At 44.4% G+C, this 19,851-nt stretch overlaps 1 protein-coding gene across 1 annotated transcript in view; it reads left to right on the plus strand.

Annotated features, from left to right (window-relative positions):
• The first annotated feature begins 10,495 nt into the window (after positions 1-10,495).
• The window catches only part of GNE (glucosamine (UDP-N-acetyl)-2-epimerase/N-acetylmannosamine kinase), a 32,677-nt gene continuing 23,321 nt past the window's right edge, over positions 10,496-19,851 (plus strand). The window contains exon 1 of the mRNA XM_027882604.1: positions 10,496-10,589. Coding sequence (XP_027738405.1) covers positions 10,539-10,589 — 51 coding nt within the window. The 5' untranslated portion in view covers positions 10,496-10,538. The remainder of the gene's footprint in view (positions 10,590-19,851) is intronic.

Below are 19,851 nucleotides of genomic sequence, written 5' to 3' on the forward strand. Positions count from 1 at the left end.
TACAGCTCATCCTTTGCTGTTCCTTCATTGAGAGAACTGTGCACCCTTGAGTTCTGCAGCATAAACAGAGCCCTAAGAAAAGACAGTCATATGCAAGAAGTAAAAGCACACAAACACACACATCCTCTTTCTCTAAGCCATTAAAATGGCTGCAGAATATACAGCAACAGTTCACTAAGGAGGGTACTCTGGGACTACATACTCAAGAGGGTGGAGTTGTGGTTTGGTGTGAGAACTGTACCTCTTTGTTATGTGACCTAAAGGGAACAAGGAAGCAAAAGATGTGCTGGTCACGATGCTCTGCCTCCCTTTGGGCCGTGACGTGGCACCCCTGATAGTCCTCCGACACAAAGGAAGCAGCAACAGCCCACACAGGTGGTGCCACGTCCCAAAGTCTGGCCAGCCCTCCTTCAGGTTTTGTAATGCTTTCCAGGTCTTCAGCCAGGGATGAAGTCAAGAATGACTGCACGCTCAGTTTCTTAACAGCTTCAGAGCCCTCTGTTTCAGGACAAAAGTGAACGTCACACTGTCAGCTTCTCAAACACACTGTGGTCTCTATGGGTGGAGGAAGGTCTTGGCTGAGTTAGATCCCAGTTGACCAGGTACTAGAGGGAAAGGGAGTTCTGAATCTCGGTCCCTCCCAATGCCTAGTCAAAATTTCCCATGGTGTATCTCTACATTTTAAGTGCCACAGTACTTTTAAATAGTTGGCCTCCCTCAACTAAAATTCAGCAAAACCTAGCTGTTAAAAATGGGTTTCCAAACTAGGCTGAGAAGAATCCAGCTAGGCCTACTACAAGTTTGTGACTTTCTTCATTGTAATGTTCCAGTCTACTCTCTCAAGGGTGATTTATTTTCCTTCTTTGTGAACTATTTCAGTTTGACTGTTTTGGGGTAATTGAAATAGAAAGAACAGAACATTTTCAAAAACATTTCAGACACCAGAAAGCCCATACATGAGTAACTGCCAAACATACAAAGCACTAAAACTTTTCAACAGGTTTAATGCTAGGAATTCTTGAAACTTGTGCACTCTACACAAGCTTTCTTATGCTTTCTAGAAGCATGCAAGACATTTATGAAGATGGATGCCCCGAAGCACTGGGAAAAGAGTCTACTTTGAAGGTTTAGAAGGGAATTTGCCTCAGGACTCTAGGTGCTCAGGTCTGTACTGCAGTGAATGTTACTGTAAAATTTGTGAAAGAGGTGTCTCTTGAACACTACATTTCTGCTTCCTAAACCCTTCCTCCATAGCAGGCTGTTGGCCTCACCTAAAGAAAGGAGACTGCTAGGGTCCTCATCTGAAATAAAACTCCAGTAAGAACAGAATATAAACTAGAACATCCTCCAGAGCTTTTCTGTCTCTCTGTGGCCCAGACAGGTAAGATCTCACTCAGTTCAGTGGGGTAATCACAGCTCTGAGGGCAGGGGTGTGCCAAAGAGCATTAATAAAAAAGATCATTGTTAACAAAGCAGTTAAATACCATGGGAGGGGTTCAGCTGTCTCACGGTTCTGGGTTTTCACTGGAATACCACATCTTGCTCTTAGAGCAAAAGGAGTACAAGTGTATGGCATGTTCACAGAGCTGCACTGATACAAAAGCACTTTTCTGGCACAGCACCTTGTAATTTTGGGTGAACAAAGGGCTGATGTAAGTAGGGATCTCACTTGTTCATCTGGTGAACTAAAAATCCCTAGCTTCAGTATGTAAGCAAGCTTTGTCTTTTCTTTGCCAAAGAGCGTCAGCCACACAGCTGACAAATATATTTGCCAGGAACAAAAATTCCTGTTCTGTCTCCTATTCATGTCAAACATAAAGTATGAACACACCTTCAGGGCTGCTCTCACACAGTACAATCTGTGTTGCTCCTCTTGCATTTAATGCAAGAATAGTGACTTGCAAGAGGATGGCTCTGCCTTTTTCCCTTCAAAGGAAAACTTGCTTAATAAATACTCCTTTGAATTTGGCTATATATGTTCCCTTCTGTGATGCCCACAAATATTTCTACTCTATCCATTATATATAGGAAATCTGCACACTTCACATCCTGTTTTCCTACCCCTGGATTTTCAAAGATCTGTTGTAGGTGTAAATCCAGCACATTTCAGATCCAACACATTTTAGATCCTCACTTAGACTCTCATGACAGAATTAGGCCTTTAGGTTTTGGGACAGTAAAAAACGGTCCTGAAAGCAGGGCTGTCCTGTAAATCTCAGTTTGCACCAGGAAAAAAAAATCAAAGAACAATCTCAATTTCTCCACAGAGAAGAATCCAGTTCAAAGGTATCTGTTCCAGTTGCTTTCTGTTTTAGCCCAGCTTACAATCAGAAATAAGCATGATGAGATTGCAGGTGATTTGGGATGTAAAGAGAGAGTGCCTGTAGGCAGTAGTACAATCCTGAAAATTTTCTGTAGTACAATCCTGAAAATTTTCTCTCATCAATAAAGGGTTTTTTTCCTGCTACCTCAAATCCCAAATGGACTCCAAGCCTAGGTCTTCAGTTCAAAGACAGCAGTGCCCAACCCTGATGTCAAGAACTTCTATCAAAGCGTCCTGATGCAGACCTCTCCAGAAACTCCATGTCCCAAGCACTTGGCTCAGGACCACCAAGACTTTAAGCCCTATCTCTAAAATACCACAGATCAAGGCCCAATTCAATAAAGGTACTTAGGCTCCCACACCCTTCCTACCTTCATACTTGAGGCCACATGCTTCAAAGTGTCCCTTGCCAACGTAAAAGCTAAGCACACACCTAGTCCCACAAGCATACAAACTGCCGAACAACAGAAGCAAAACCTGACCAAGAAAAAAAAATGGAAAAAAACAACTCTAAGAAGTTCATGCTTGGGGAAAAAAAAAAAAAAAAAAAAAAAAAGAAGGAAAGAATTTCTATGATTGTCATTTCACCAAACAAGCCAACACCAGTAATACAAATATCTTTTTCCTGTTCAACAGGATCCATATCCTGATCTTGCCCTTCCACAGATACAACACTGAGTGGAACATGTTTGCTCTGTAGAAAAGTTGCTGCTAAGACATACTAAGAAGTAATTCAGGCATTTAAATATAGGCATCTGATATAATTTTAAAGACCTTTAAGCATCCCTCATGGCCTGCAGCTGCCAGTACATGACCTGTAGGATCTTTTACATGCCTTCAATATTTTACAACATCTATCATGGAATCTTAGAATGTCTGAGATTGGAATCACTCTCTGGAGGTATTCTGGTCCACCCACCCTGCTAAAACAAGGCCATTTAATGTTGGTTGCCAAGACTATGCCCAGATGACTTTTGAAGATCTCCAAGGTGGGAGATTCTATCACCTTGATCACCCTCACAGAAAAAAAGTTTTCTTCCCTGCTGTTTGTAGGAAACCTCAAGTGTTTCAGTTTGTGCCCACTGCCTCTCACTGGGCATCACTGAAGAGAGCCTGGCTCCATCTCCTTTATGCCCTCCCTTCAGATATTTGTACCCATCAATGAGATTTCCCACTGAGCCTTCTCTGAGAGAAGGCTAACTTTTCCACTAACTCTAGTGGCCTTTCTTCATATGTCTTCCACCATGCAGATCATTAATGAAGATGTTTAAAGAGTATTGGACACACTATTGATTGGGGTGCACTGGCCCCAAGTTGGTGTTACTGGCCTCAAACTTCATGCCACTGAACATTACCTCCTGGGCCCCGCCATTCAGCCAGTTTTCAATCCACCACATTGTCTGCTCATCAGGACCACATGTCAGCAGCCTAAAGGATCTTATGGGAAACAGGGTCAAAAGCCTTATTGAAGCCAAGGTGGGCAACATCTGCTCCTCTTCCCTCATCTACCAAATGAGTGATTTGATCATTGAAGGTTACTGACTTCACTAAGCAGCCCTTCCTCTTTGTAAACCGCACTGACTAATCCCAATCACTTTCTTTCCAGGAATGAATAGTTTCCTGAAAGTTGTTTCACCATCATGTCAGGAGACATAGAATCACAGAATGGGTTGGAAGAGACCTTAAAGATCATCTAGTTCCAACCCCTTGCTCTTGGCAGGGACACCTTCCACTAGACCAGATTGCTCAGAGCCACATCCAGCCTGGCCTTGAACACTCCCAGGAATGGGTTATCCACAGCTTCTCTGGGCAACCTGTTCCAGTGCTTCACCACCCCCAGAGTAAAGAATTTCTCCCTAACAGCTACCTCTTTCATTTTGAAGCCACTCTCTTTTGTCCTGTCACTACATGCCCTTGTAAAAAGTCCCTCTCTGACTTTTTTGTAGACTCCCTTTAGGTACTGGAAGGACACAATTAGGTCACCCCAAAGCTTCTCTTCTCCAGGCTTAACAATCCCAGTTCTCTCAGCCTTTCCTCCTAGGAGAGGTGTTCCATCCCTCTAATCATCTTGGTGACCCTCCTCTGGACTTGCTCCAACAGGTCAACGTCCTTCTTGTTCTGAGGACCCCAGAGCTGGACCCCAGAGTGCTCCAGGTGGGTTCTCACCAGAGCAGAGTAGAGGGACAGAATCTCCTCCCTTTCCCTGCTGCCTACACTGCTTTGGATGCAGCCCAGGACACAATTGGCTTTCTGGGCCGAGAGTGCACATGGCTGGGTCATGTCCAGCCTCTCATCCACCAGCACTCCAGGGTCCTTCCTGGCAGGGCCGCTCTCCATCTGTTCATCCCCAGCCTGTGCTGGCACCAGGGGTTACCCTGACCCAGCTACAGCACCGTGCACTTGGTCTTGTTAAAGCTCTTGAGGATTCCCTTAGGCCCACTTCTTGGGCTTGTCCAGGTCTCTCTTGAAGGCATCCCATACTTCTGGTGTCTCAACCTCATCCCTCAGGTTGATGTCATCAACAAATTAGCTGAGGATGCACTCAGTCCATTTGTCTAATGAGTCAAGATGAGGCTGACTGACCTGCAGTCCTTCAGGCTTTCTCCCAGTCTCACAGGCATTTAAACAAATTAATTTCTACCATGCTTGACAAGCAAGCAGTCATACTGTGGCCACGTGGAAGCCATCATTTACTGAACACAGATTCAGAAGATGAAGGCACAGGCTTGCTTTCTGACTGTTGGCAATACATCAGTGCTATTTTCAGACTCCCATGCCCAACTCTGAACTCCTTAGTTTGTTACTCGGCACCCAAGTGAGATTGTTTTGATTGTTCCCAAGAGCTGGGAAAGAGCACAAATCCACTGGTATCAACAACTCAGTTAAACAGCAAGAACAGAAGAATAGGAAGGGTTGTTTCTTGTCCAGGCCTGTGTTTGCTCAGTATGACACTTTCCAGATAGGCCTGGAAGGAGGCTCGTTGCTAACTGTGGAGTGACCACTGTTCTTCAGAGACCCATGCAAATTTGGATTACTGATGTTTTCTGATAGGAGCATGTTTTTTCTCTTATCTATCTGCTATTAAGAAAAAAACCTGCACACTTTGACCCTTAGCTGTCTTCTGCTGCTCAGATATTTTGAGCTGTGAAAGAAAATCTCGTCTCCCCTGCTCTGACCAAGCACAGTGATTGGGGAAGTTGTCAGGATCACACCAAAGCAGCTGGCTAAATCTTCCCAGGGTAACCCTCAAACCTAGACATATGCTGACACAGGGGTGAGCAGGCACCTCTCTGAGACTTGGGACAGAAGTGCTCTGTGCCTCTCACGACTCTTTCAGGAAAGACATGACAGGGAGCTCTGAGAGAGAGCACCAGCCAGAGCTCTCTCATGCTCAGATACCTCACCGTGGTGCTCTGTTCATAAACAGCCAGCTCTGTGAAGAACCAGGGTTTATTGGAATGTGCTGAGTCTTGACTGGTCCCCCTGCTGTGCCCCATCACAGCATGCTGGTATAAGGTAGGTAAAGGTATTTTTCCCAAATTTGATTGAGGGCAGAGGTTGTCTGAGGATCATTTCTAACACAGATGTTCTGTCCAAAGCAGCCAAGTGCTCTTTTCTGCCAAAAATCAAATTTGAACAGGCCTAACAGTCACATGGATCTGGTCCCTAAAAGATTAATTAGCTCCCATGACTCCTGCATATATGGTCACAGGCTAACTTAGAGAACTTTGAGATCCACATGACTTTCCTGGAGCTAATCACTCATCTTCCTCAAAATATTTGTTGCTATCATTCCTCTTCTGCAGCACCAAAGGAAGTGTCAAAGTCACCAAGGGATCTGCAATCTCCCCAGATAAAAACCTGTAAGCCAAATGTGATCTTTTTTAAATACAGAACATCAGATGGGTCTTTTCCTGTTTCCTAGCTAAACATCTCATGCCATCTCCAGCGAATCCCCCCTCCACCCTGCTTCCATACATATTTAGCTACATAAACCTAGTGCTTCCAGACTCCTGCTTCACAAGAATGTAGCAGGGATTGCAGTTTGTTTCTGTCTGAACAGTCAGAAGTTGATCAGCTTACAAATACTTTGTTGAACTCCATCTGTGCAGGATCCCTCAGGTACTGCAGAGCTTGAAGCTTTTGAAATTAGGAAAGCAGGAGTAAACATCCTTTCCTCTGGCACAGCATAGCTTGTGCACTAAACCGTTACTCTGAGAGCCTGGTTACATATAGACACATTATTGGGATTACAACGGAGGACTTGGCCAAAATATGACTCAGGAGTAAGGTCTGACTTCACTGAGTGTTGGAACAGCCTGTGAACATGTAAAGAAATGTGATGTTCCTCCTGCTTGCAGAGATGCTATTATTTTTAATGAGTTGCGGTTAACTAAATATATGAAGCACTCACCACACTGTATGCCACTGGCTACAGAAACTCAAGGGCCTTTACCATGCTTGGACTTTTAGATGAAGCACTGATCTTTTCTTAAATATTAGAAAGACTTTCGAATCATCTATTTGAATCTGATCAAAATACTGGGTCTTACTAAGCCTGCAAGCCTAGGGTTTTTCCACACAGAGCTTTCTCATTCACCTCCCTCTTGACCCGGAGTCTCCACTGTTCTGGGTCCAGGATCCATTTTCCACTTCTGTCAGTCTGGTCAGGCACTTACACAGTGCACAAAAAGGGCCAGGGGAAGGCACCAGCTGGCCTGAGATGTCCACAGTCCCTCACTGCAGTGGTTGGTAGAAACTACCTCTATTCATGCCATTCTGGAAGTTCAGACCCTTCCCTTGTCCTTCGACAACTTTACTGTCCTAATCATTATACTGAATTCCTCTAGTGTTTGTGGTGACATTTTTTAAGTGAGCCCACATGAACTATGTGAGTGTCTGCTCTTTTCTGAATGGACTTTCGTCACATGCTTTTTTACAGGAACAGCCTGGAGGCAACCAAAGGAGGGCAGAACAAGAAAATCTAGTATATCAAGGTTAATTGTTTATTCAGAGATTGCTTGAAAAGTGCCTTCTACCCCTCCTTGCCCCAAAGCAGAGAGATGGAAATATATCCTTGATGGGGTCAGAGGACTTAACATTTACTCTCAGCTTCCTGCAACACTGGCTCAGGGCTCTGAATCCCCACACAGGAGCAGAAAAAATATCCTGCAAATCTTCCATGTCCACATTTCAGCTTCCTCCACACCTTCTCACTTGGGCAGGGCAGAAAACTCCAGACTGTATAAACTGCCAACTGGAGATCAAGTAAACTGGTAAGATGCTGTTGAAAGCCTAGCAGGAAAAGGGTGGTGCTACCTCCCTTCCAACAGGAAAGGTCAGTGAAGGTGTGTGGAGGACAGGCACGGATGTCTGAAGTCATCAGTGTATATCCTCTCTATCACTATACTCATTTTAGTATCACACACAGCTGTACAAAGGTAAAGACTTTTTTGTCCCTCCTTCATTACCAAGCAGCTAGTCTGCTGTCAGCTGTGTCAGCTGCCCAGTCTAGCCAGCAACATAAGCAGTTCGGTTTGAGTGCAGCCTTTTTCCTCAGAACATCCCGTTCCCTGGGGTTATTGCCATTCCCAAGTTTCTGCTACCATCAAAGGAGGGGCAGAGGGGGACACACTGAAACTTCTGCCAAATTGATAAAAATTGATCAATATGTTATTTAAAATTCAATGATTTTTTTTTTTAGACTGTAGGCTGAGTTGACATTGGGTAACAACATTTTGCCAAGATTTGTACCCTAAAGGAGAGGCCAGAAGATAAGGCCAGATAGGACACCCGAAGGTCTGGTTTTGTGTGAGAAGATAGGCACTCAGGCCCCAAATAACTAGTACAACCTGAGCTGACTCACAAGCCCACTGAAGATTAAGGAGAAGACAACCCTCTCCGTCATTTGTGCAAAGAAGGAGTGCCTACTTTCCCGCACTCTGGGTGGAACACCAGTAGAACTCTCATAGCACAAGGGACCAGCACAAGAACACTTGACCGTCTTTACAAGCACTCGGGTGTGCTCGTTTGTCTGAAGGAGCTGATTAGTTTTCAGAACAGATTCAGCTATATCTCAGGCTAACATCCCATACTCTGGGGTTTCTGCTTTTGCTAAGTTTCAGGAAGAGCAAAAGACAGAGTCCTGTAGCCCAACAGACTCAGTTCTTGGAAGATGTAAATTTTCCAAAAAGGCCCATCCGGTAAGTGTATTAATCATCAGTAGAGTAGGAAGTAAAGGGCCCAAATCAGACAAAAGATCAGTAGACTTTGAGAAGAAAGATAACAAATGTCTTCAAAAGTGGAAAAGCACAGTAAGAAGGGAATTGGTTATGGAGAATCCCAAGGGAATTCAGTAATTCTGTCCCAGAGGAAAAAACAGAGGTTCAAGCTCCAAATATAATGTTGCCTTTTGTCAGTAATGGAGCAATTTTAGAAACCAAGTATCTGATACAGGGAAATTTGAATACAGCTTGTTCTCTCCCACAACTGAGAGACGTTTACAAACCATATACCTACATATATATTTATGCATTGCATACATGTATATATACATGCATAATGCAGATCTGGGAGAAGAAAACCTGTTAACTGAATGTACCAATGCTCAGAAGCAGTAAGAGCTGCAAATACGCGTGTGCAGGTTGTATGACTTCAGAAGAACACAGTGTAATGCAAGTGGGTTTCAGATCAGATTGCAGACAGAAAACCTTACGTATTTTTCTGAAACAAAGAAAGCAAAAAACAGCAAAAGAACTCACAGAATATATTGAAAGAAGAATCACACAGATCTGCAAGCTATGTGTAAAATGGAGAAAAAATGCAGCATACAGTATACAGTAAACTATCAAAATGCCTCCTTGTTCTCCAATTCTACAAGTGCCCACCCTTCTGAAGTCTTTTGTTGCTGCTTTATGGTCATTCCTTTTGTTCTGATGCTTTATTTAGCAACTTGCCTTGTAGATATATAAGGATATGTAGGATAAAATAAGCAGCTAGAAATACACCGTGCTAACAAAATGCAAAAAATTATAAGCTGCCATGGCTATAAAGGGACAGATCAAAACAGATATGAGCACAGTACATTGATCTCAGGCTAAAAAAAAGTATCACTGCAATAGTCACAGCCACTGCTCCTGAATTGTTTGCGTATTGGTATAAACCTGGTCACAGAGGAAAGTACATAAAATTCACAGGTGCTGCATATTGACCTGCTTACTGGAGTAGAGTTCTGCTATAAATTTATGTGATACGCTGAACATCTGGGTTCCAAGAAAAACAAGCAGGAAAAGGAGAGAACGGTGGGAGACAAGTGATTTCCCTGCAAACACAAAGGCCCACATGTCAGAAATCAAACAGCAGTTGGGAAAGAATTGCAAGTACTCCGAGACGATCCAGAAGGTCAGGGGGTCATACGAGTTCTAGAGCAGCCTGGGCCTCTGCAGGAAAAGGGCTCCCTTGGAATAGGGCACACATGGAGGCCCTAGGACTTGAAGCTACAAGCTGCAAGTAAGACACAGCAAGACACAGTCTTGTCTTGAAGACAAAAAGAAGCTGGGACCGGACTTGTAAAGTTCTCACTGCTGCTGTCTTCCAGACCTTTGGAAGACTCACACGCCTGATGCATTTACACACTTCCCAAGTTCCTTGCCTTGAGACAGCCTCGGGTTCCTGTTGTTCTGACCAGAATCCTGGTAGTCTTGGCGATGTTAAACTCGCAAGGTGTCATGGATACGAGAGGGTAACATGCACAGAGAGGCATCTCCTCTCCGCTGTGCTGTGCGTGCTCCGGGGGTCTCCAGCAGGGAAAGGGCTCCCTGGGACACGGGAGGCCACCAGAAGGTAGCACCGGGGGGGGGGGGGGGGGGGGGGGGGGGGGGGGGGGGGGGGGGGGGGGGGGGGGGGGGCACGCGGGGCACAGACCCCGCTTCCCACGCCGCCCCGCAGGGATGCCGACACGGCCCCAGCTCACGCAGCGCCAGAGCCTCGGGCCCCGGAACGCGGGGGCCACCCCGGCACGGCCGGGCAGCCCCCGCACCACAGCCCGGCACCCCTTCCACGGCCGCGCGCGGACCCCTCCCGGCGGAGGGCGGCGCTTGCGGGGCGGTCCCGCCGCGTTCCCAGCCCCGAGTGCCTCTCCCGCGGCGTGGCCCCGGCTCGGCAGCGGCAGAGCCGGCCGGGGAAGGCTCTGGGCGGCGGAGGCTCGGCGGCCGCCATGGGCACCAACGCGCCGCTGCGCCGGGAGCCGCTGGCCCGCGGCCCCCACGTAAGTGAGCGGCGCCCCGGGCGGGCCCGGCGGGGCGGGGGTGCACGGGGGCCGCTCTGCGCGGGAGGGCCAGGTGGGAATTCAGCCCCGGGGAGCGAGGCGGGGGAAGCTGCCCTGCCCGCTCGGAGAGGATGCCACGGCAGGCGCCGTCTCCAGGGCCAACGCGGGACCCGCCTCTGCGCCTCCGTTTCTCCGTCGGGCACGCGGGATTTGGGGCCGTGCCGGCTGATGTGCTGGGCATTCGGAAGTTCTCGGGAGACCGGTGCTAAATGGTTGCCCATTTGTGCCCATTCTTTCTGGATTTTCGTATCAGTCCACAGCAAGCTGTGGGGAAGCCGGTGACCTTCCCAAAGCTAGCACTCTGTTCCTTGTCACCGTGACTGCCTAGACTGTTATTTGGGAGATGAAAAATTAGACTCACCCACATTGGGGCACTACCCGGAGGGTGATCTTGACGGGGTTTTAGCACTGTTAGTCGGTTTTATTTTCCTGATGTGCCTGTGTCAATGAGGAATGCCCCCACCATGCCAGATGCTGTACAGGCACAGTGGGAAGAAAGGCATGCAACCTCCAAGAGTTCACTTTCAAGCAGAATGTGGACAGGTTTGGGGAGAAGAAACATGAATGCAAGCAGGATAACAAGGGGAGTTAAGCTCTGTGGGGTAATTTTTCAGGTAGGTTTCCTCAGAAAGCATTCAGCTTATACATGAAGTCAATGCAACACTGAGGGGAAGGCAGAGGAGAGGCATACAGCAGGGGGAAGGACAGCAAGTCCAGAAAGGCTGGGAAGGTGAGAGAGAGAGAGCCAAAGGGCAGTCCAAGACCCACGGAGATAGTCTTGACTACTTAGCCAGCACTCCCACTGCAGACATTAGTTCTGCGGATGCTGTTGCCCCAGGCCATTCACTTTGCCACCTGTAGAGCAGGTTTTGTGGCTGCCTGTTTGCTCTTTTAAGCTACCAGGGGCTATAGCTCTGTGAGTGCAGGAAGGGTGAGAAAAGGCGTAAGAAGTGATGTCTGCCAAAGTACAAAGCAAAAGATGTGTGCCTATTATGCAAAGAAGGCGTGTTCCATTTGAATCTGAATGTCTCACCAGTCAGTTGCTTCTCTGAAGTGGTTCTTTACATGTCCTCCCTTTCCTCTTGTGTCAGCATCAGCTTTGAGTTCATATTTGGCACCAGGTCTCCCTGGAATCTGGAGGTGTTGAGAAATACCACCTTGGGTATTCACCAGTGAAGTCAACCATCTAGGACTCAGATTTAGACTATAAAGAAGTGGATTTACAAGAAGCACTGAAAACATATCTGTTGTACTTATTTTTAAGTAAGAAATTAATTGACAGTTTTTGCCCTCCTGTTGCAGGGTTTTCCTGTGGTGCTCTGAGTCCAAATCTGACACCACCATGTCAGCACAGATGCTAAAGAGTAAACCAACTCAGGGAAAAAAGTGAAAATTATCAAAGCTTACCGTTCATGTTAAGGAAATCAGAGGTGTTGATGAAAACTACAGAATGTTTGCCTATCCCCAAAGACTTTAAATTAGAAATGTCAGTACACAAGAACTAAGTGGACTTTTTGACTTGAGAGCACTCTTGTGCCAGAAGATTTCTCACATCTACTGCATTGCTCTGTAAGTGCATAACACTTCAAGTCTACCTCCAGCCTGGAGAATTTTATCTGGTAAGAAGGCTGGTGGCCCACACTAGGGGAAGTAATTCAGAACGTTGATTCCCATCAACACCGTGCTGCCTGCAGAAGGGGGATTTCTGTGGGCTATGTAAAATTGATATTAGAGCAGAGTAGAGACCCCCATAACTTCTTCCATAAACCATCATGATTTCATGTGGTAGAAACCAATCATAGTGAGTTTTCCACTAATTACTTAGCTTTGAAAATATGAAAATGTCCTTATCAAAATCCTGTTCAAATTGTATGCTTTCTCCTACCATTTCATTGTAAAAGGTTGAGATGGATCACAGAACACTGTATGAGAAAATACAAGCATGAGACTATGCTAAAATGTTAGTATTTCATAACTGCCTTTCAGAGACACACAAGAGGGTTTCAGAAAGCACAGGAAAAGTAAGAGGGAGAGCCTCTCACAACATGGATTCTCATTAACCAAATGTCAGGGACATTCAGGCTGAGTGTCTTATAAATACTGCCTCACCAGCCAAGCCAGTCAGAGAGTGATCTGTATCCATATGATTTTGAGTAACCTCCTACATATGATTTTGAGTAACCTCTACCCTGGCACATAGAAGGCCTTGGGAAAATAGGCTGCTACTCTCTTAATCGTGAATGGACTTTCCTGGAGGGATTCAGCATAGCCTATGGAGATATGTGTTTAGTTAGAACGTGTATCGGAAGAGTTGTGCTTCCTGCAAAATCAGGGAATATTTTAGCAGTTACTTATATTTCTCTGTAATTCTGAACTATCTTCCATTAAAACATCCAGTACTAAATCAAACCTTTAATAAAATAACATAGATAGCAAATCCAGCTGAGACTATCCCAGAATAACAGCTGACTCAGATGCTCTTCATGTGACTTTTTTCCCAGATAAAAGAAGGAAGGGAAAAAGCAAATGGCAATTTATTATGTGGGTGGCTTTGTGGGTTTTTTTCCCCATATATCATCGTGCATTCCAAAGATTTGCTCTTCATCATCAAAGTCCTGATTTACTGTCCAAGTAAAGCATATTTACAGAAGGTTTGTTGGTTAAAGGCTTTCTTCGCACTCTTTAGATTAGCACCTCTTTTAAAATTGTATCCTTGTTTTTACTTTTCCTTGACTTTTGTTTCTTCTTTGGAAAAAAAAACTCTTTCTGGACATGCTTGTAATGAATATAAGGGATATAGATAGTACAAACGAAAAAAAAGAAGACATTTTAATTTTGACCCAGAAGTAAAAACAAATATGTACTTCTATGTACAGAATGCCTGATACCACTGTACTTCTGACTGGTGCTTGAGCCTTCTGTTACTTCTCTGCAAGCTTCTTCACATGGAAAACCTGAAATTGTTTCAGGAAATTATAGTAGCCATGTAATAGTTTAGGATTTGTGATTGCTCTGAAAGTCACATGATTAAAGAAGACATTTTAGTAACTCATCTAATAATGACTTATATATAACTCAGCTAATAACATGCTGCAAGCTTCAAAGACAAGAAGATTTAAACTTAATGAATGGGAGCTACACTTCTTTGCCCATTTTATGTTCTCTGTCTCTCAGAATTTCCCCATCTGTCTTCAAAACTATAAACTGACTATGTTCTGTACTGTGTCTGTAACTTTGCAATCATATTTTCTTCTTTCATCACATTTTTTGTCTTAATGCAGCTAATAGCCAAAGTCCATAAACTACACACAAAAGTCATTATTTTAATATTGAAAAAAGGTGTAAATACAGGTTTAGTCCTGACATGAGGTTCTTGCTTAATGGATCTTTTTTTTAAATTATCTAGTAGCATTAGTAGCCCTTAAAATTAGAAATTAGCAATTACCAACAAAGATACAATATTTGAAATATTTGTCATCTTGAGTACATTGTTAGCAAATTTGTGGACGACACCAAGTTGGGAGGGAGTGTCGACCTGCCGGAAGGCAGGAGGGCTCTGCAGAGGGACCTGGATAGGCTGGAGAGTTGGGCTGAATCCAATGGGATGAAGTTCAACAGGGCCAAGTGCCGGGTCCTGCACTTTGGCCACAACAACCCCCTGCAGCGCTACAGGCTGGGCACAGAGTGGCTGGAGAGCAGCCAGGTGGAGAGGAATCTGGAGGTGCTGATTGACAGGAGGCTGAACATGAGCCAGCAGTGTGCCCAGGTGGCCAAGAAGGCCAATGGATCCTGGCCTGCATCAGGAACACTGTGGCAGCAGGAGCAGGGAAGTGATTCTTGCCCTGTACTCAGTGCTGGTGAGGCCACGCCTTGAGTATTGTGTTCAGCTCTGGGCCCCTCAGTTCAAAAAAGACATTGAGGGGCTGGAGCAGGTCCAGAGAAGAGCAACCAGGCTGGTGAAGGGACTTGAGCACAAGTCCTGTGAGGAGAGGCTGAGGGAGCTGGAGTTGTTTAGTCTGGAGAAGAGGAGGCTCAGGGGTGACCTCATCACTCTCTACAGCTCCCTGAGAGGAGGTTGTAGCCAGGTGGGAGTTGGTCTCTTCTCCCAGGCAATCAGCAGTCGGACAAGAGGGCTTAAGCTCTGCCAGGGGAGGTATAGGTTGGATATTAGAAAGAAGTTCTTTCCAGAGAGAGTGATCAGGCATTGGAATGGCCTGTCCAGAGAGGTGGTGGATCCACCGTCCCTGGAGGTTTTTAAGACGAGGCTGGATGTGGCACTGAGTGCCATGATCTGGTAATCACAGTGGGGTTGGATCAAGGGTTGGACTCGATGGTGTGGGAGGTCTCTTCCAACCCAGTTGGAATTCTATGATTCTATGACCTGATGGTCACATTGAAAATGCAACTGCATGCAAATAGGATACCGTAGAACCTCGGAATGGATAAGAGAGATGAAAAACAAAAATACTAGTTGGACAAGAAGAGCAAAGAGGAACCTCTAGACCTGTTGACAACACAGGAGGTATTTATTAATAGCAGCCACAATTTGGCGAAGTATTCCTGCTTACTGCCAGACATTTAACTTTCTTTTCAACCTTTCATGTCAATTTGAAGTAGAAAAAGTAGGCAGTCTTATCATCAGAACTGAGAAAAGCTTAAGAGAACTTCCTTTCTGGACTTCCACCTATGAGAGGCATTTGCATGCTTGGCTGTTGCGAACTTGGCGGTTTCTTTGCGTGGTTTCCTCAAACCAGGTTTGCACAATAAATAATTCTCCCACCTGTAGCTGAGTTTGAAACTGGGATCTGGTATTTGGCAAACTTACCAACTGTCTTACCTAATGATGACAACTTCCAATCAAGTTGGTTCCCTGCTGGCTTATGTCCAAATACTCTGAATACGTACAGCAGCTCTACTCGTTCCTTTTGGAACATCCCCCCAGGTCAAACCACGTTGCCTGCTGATCACGGGGTTTAGATGCACAGCACAGTAAGAGGAAGAATTACACCACAAGAGTCACCGTAGCCTTGGCTGCCATCACTGTTCAAGACCAACTGGTTTGAAGCCAGCTTGAATGTGTGTTGAACTGAGATTTCCCAGGGGATGTCTGATGTGTGTCAACATTCCGCAGCAGCAATCATAGTTATTCCAGCAGCACTGAACGAGGACTGGAGCTTCAGAAGAAACAGACAAAACCATAACCTTAACAGCTTTTATTACAAGTAAAGAAAACAGACCCTTTTGAGGGATTAAACCAATCGCACAACCAGAGTGAGTCACATAATGACAGCAAAAAATGGGTCAGTTTCACTATTTTTAGAGAGAGAGTGGGAAAGAAAAATTTAGTGGGTTGTGTTTTTTTTCAGCTGAAATTAAGATAAAGGCTTAAGTTGTTAGAGATTGAATGAAAAAAAAAAAAAAACTGTTGAGGTTTTCAGCACTCTTTCCAGTACTTTGTTTCCAGTTTCAGATGGATATTATTACACCCCAAACGCACCCCTGAGCAAGGACTCCCCTAGAATGGAAGTTGCTTTTTTATGCCATGCATCTATCACATCCTACAACAACTCTGGCTGCTTGTGGCAAACTTGACTCAAATTTTATATGATATAGGCAAATGAAATTATATTGTAACACAGACATCAGAATATGCCATCTTTCCAACAAGATAAAAGACACTGTTAATCTGTTATAGAACATGGGCAACTCTAAAGAAAATAATATGATTTATTATATTTATTTTATTATATTATTACAAAATTCTTAGTTATGTCAATGAGATTCACAACTCTGCTTGTTACCCAGGTTTTGATGCACCTGATTTTAACATATAATCATAGAATTATTTAGATTGGAAAAGAACTTTTAAGGTCAAGTCCAACCATCAACACACCACTGCCAAGTCCAACACTAAATCATGCCCTGAAGTGTCACATCTACATGTCTTTTAAATAACTCTAGGGATGGTGACTCCAGGGCTTCCTTGGGCAGCCAGTTACAATGCTTGATAAACCTTTCAGTGAATAAATATTTCTGAATATTCAATAACAAACCTCCACTGGTGCACACCTTGAGGCCATTTCCACTTGTTACTTTGGAGAAGAGCCTGATTCCCACCTCAATACAACCTTTTAGGTATATGTAAAGAGCTTCTCATAAGAAAGCTCCTTTCACCAGCTTCATTGCTTATTCTTTGGACAGTATCTTCCCAAAGACAGGGAACAAATTTTCATACAGATTTTTATTTCCTCTCCCTTGGCTGGGAATTCTGTGCCTAACAATCTTGCCTACATGTATATCCCCATTTGGTGTTAGTGTAAGACAATGAGCAAAGATGTGGGAGATCTGTGTTGTGACTGGGGAGAGAATAACCCCCCCTATTTCCCTCAGCATAGCATCTGTGTCATTGTCATCTCTTCCGTTTCTCTGGAACATCAGATACAAGCTGTGACGTGGTTGCTTACAGTTATTAATAACTGCATAGCATATGGAAGACTAACCAGGAAAATGCAGGAAGGGAAAACTTGTTATGTGTTCCCTTCTGTGTGTGTCTGTTTATATTCTCCTTCTCTCGTGTAGTAGGTGTTACTTGGTCTTCTCCCATAAGGGATATTTATATTGGATTGCCTTCCCAGCACTGAGCACTATTGCCAGAATCTTCAGAGGTTACCGTGCCAGAGGGACCTGCTCTTCTGAAAGCACTTGTGATCCTTACCTTTAAAACTTGCTTTCAGGTGTTTTAGGCTGGACAGTACAGAATTGACATGGACAGCTGCTCGTGAAAATCTTAGTGTTTTCACTTTCTTACACTCAGCAGCTGTTTTGACATAAATAAAATGGATGTAAATGAAGAGTTAGGGAGAGAAGTAACTGGAGATCTGCCTCATGCAGATGCTGATTTTAAAAGTCATATTCCTTTGCTTTCAGGAGGGAAGAAGTAACACAGTGCTTAGCACCATTGCAGAAGATCACAGTGCTACTGACTCTTATCTGTCCACACTGGCCATCTCCTGAACGTAGTCATGCACAGACAGTTCTAGTTCAGCACCTTTCACCTCTTTCAGGATAGCTTTCCAATGAGTCCAAGCCAGCTGCAAACCAAACCAGTTGATCCTGGTTCTTCTGTTCAAACCTTAAGTAACATGACCTTCTCTTTAAAGAAGTAAGCTCCTCATCTCCAGCATTTCCCAACACTTTTTGCACTGCTGTCTGTTTAGTCTCTGCAGGGCCTTTACCATTTCTGCATAGCTTTTTGATAAGGAGAGGACCAATGATGGTTGCTGAGAACCCTGGTCTTCTGATGAACTCCACTACTGCCACAAGGACAGGAGGCCCTCTTCACAGTGACTGGAACAGGCTGATCATGGGCTGAGGCTTTTTCCATCTTATCTTTCTGCATAGCATTCATCTCTCTGCTGGAAAGACTTGAGGCAGGGCCCACTTAGGAACAAGATAAATTTCATCTTGTTTATGGCGTATGTGAGGTCAATGGGGGAGAAATAACCAAAAGGAGCATAAACTTTCTCCCGTCTTCTGCACCTTGTGCTGCAACATGCTGAAACACCATTATAACATTTCCAGAAAAATCACATTAAGAGATGCACTGACACTCTTGTAAGAATAATTAACTCTCAGTGCAGTTGCTCATAGCTGTGGTAGCACTAAGTATAAATCAGAATCTCCATGTTCACACTTCCATACACTCATGCTCAAATGTGACTCAGGCCCTTCCTCAGCATTTTGCTTCAGTGAAACCAGCTGTAGGTATGCTGGTGAGCCTATCATAACCTGAAAGCATTTACAGGAGACAATTCAAATTAACATATAATGACATTTCCAGAACGCACATAGGTTTTTAAGCAATGTGCAATACGCATAAGGGAAATCTAGTGATGCAGAGAACCATGAAAACAGCTTAAATGGGACATGAATTGTACAAAATGTGCCTCCCAACTGCTGTTACTACCTCTGGTCAGTATTTCAAGTGAAGATCCTTGGTAATTTAAGAAGTGGGTGTGCTGTGATATTCTCAGTGAATCTTTGAGGAGTTATGACTCACTGAACCTTAACTGTCTGAGGACTTTCTGAACGTCACAATAAGATGTTCTTTCTGTTTCTCTTGGGAAACAGTCAGTTCATAATTTTAAATTCCCAAGAGCAAGTTTTAAAGGTTTTTTGCTTTAATAATCCCTATTTAAGATTTTCTTTTCTTTAGTTGAAGACTTCAGTATTTGTTTCTCAAAGCCTTTCTAAACAAATATTTGCAACAGATGGAAAAGTCAACTTTTTCTCCCTGGTGAAGGCCAGGAATTCAAGTATCCCATTCCTTGCATCTATTTTCCTTTAGGTAGGTTGGACACAGGAGTCGCTCTTATGGCTGATTTTTCTAAGAATTAAAGGGCGAAAGTAGAAGGGATTTGAGGCCCTCAGATATTATATGGATGAAAAAAGATAAAATGTGGACTGAAAAACTGTGTCAAAGTGCAGGACCAAATAGCTGTTTGTTGCACAGGCTTGTTCAGATGTAAGACCCTACCGCATTAGACTGTCAGCCACACAAATATGAGATCCATCAGAGGGATAAAAATTGGGGAAGAATTCTCATTGTACTAGGATGGTGTGACACCAGCTACCAAAATGTTTTAGTTAGGTGTTTCCATAGCATAATACAGGGGGCATAATATAGGTTGCTGTTGTTACATGTGGTGCCTGGGATATTGAAGTAGGATCCAAGTCATAGTCATCTCACTAATGCGAGACCACTTTGACCTCAAAACACACCCAGCCTGAAAAAACAAACCACATGGCTTTTACAGTCAACTGGAACACCAGCAATACCTGACAGGTCATTTAAGAGCTTTCTTGATTGTGCCTTATGCCACCAAAGTCATCATTAAAGGAAATGCAGGCACTATTGGCTGAATTAACACCAAAGTCACAGAATCCTGCATCACACTCAGGCACTCTTCACGAGCTACATCGGGCAGGTGCTCCGACTGTGGAGGGCTGCAGTTCCTTCTATAAATACATTAATAACAGAAGGAGGGGCAAAGAAAACCTCCATTCTTTGATGGACTTGGAGGGAAACATAGTTAATAGAGATGAGGAGAAGGCTGAGGTACTTAACACCTACTTTGCCTCAGTTTTTACCAGTAAGACAGATGGCCCTCAAAGCAACTGGCCTCTGGAGCTGGTAGACAGA

This window comes from Empidonax traillii, unplaced genomic scaffold (assembly GCF_003031625.1).
Source record: "Empidonax traillii isolate 1590-97213 ecotype Southwest subspecies unplaced genomic scaffold, ASM303162v1 scaffold108:size1079785, whole genome shotgun sequence".
NCBI classification, from domain to species: Eukaryota; Metazoa; Chordata; class Aves; order Passeriformes; family Tyrannidae; genus Empidonax; species Empidonax traillii.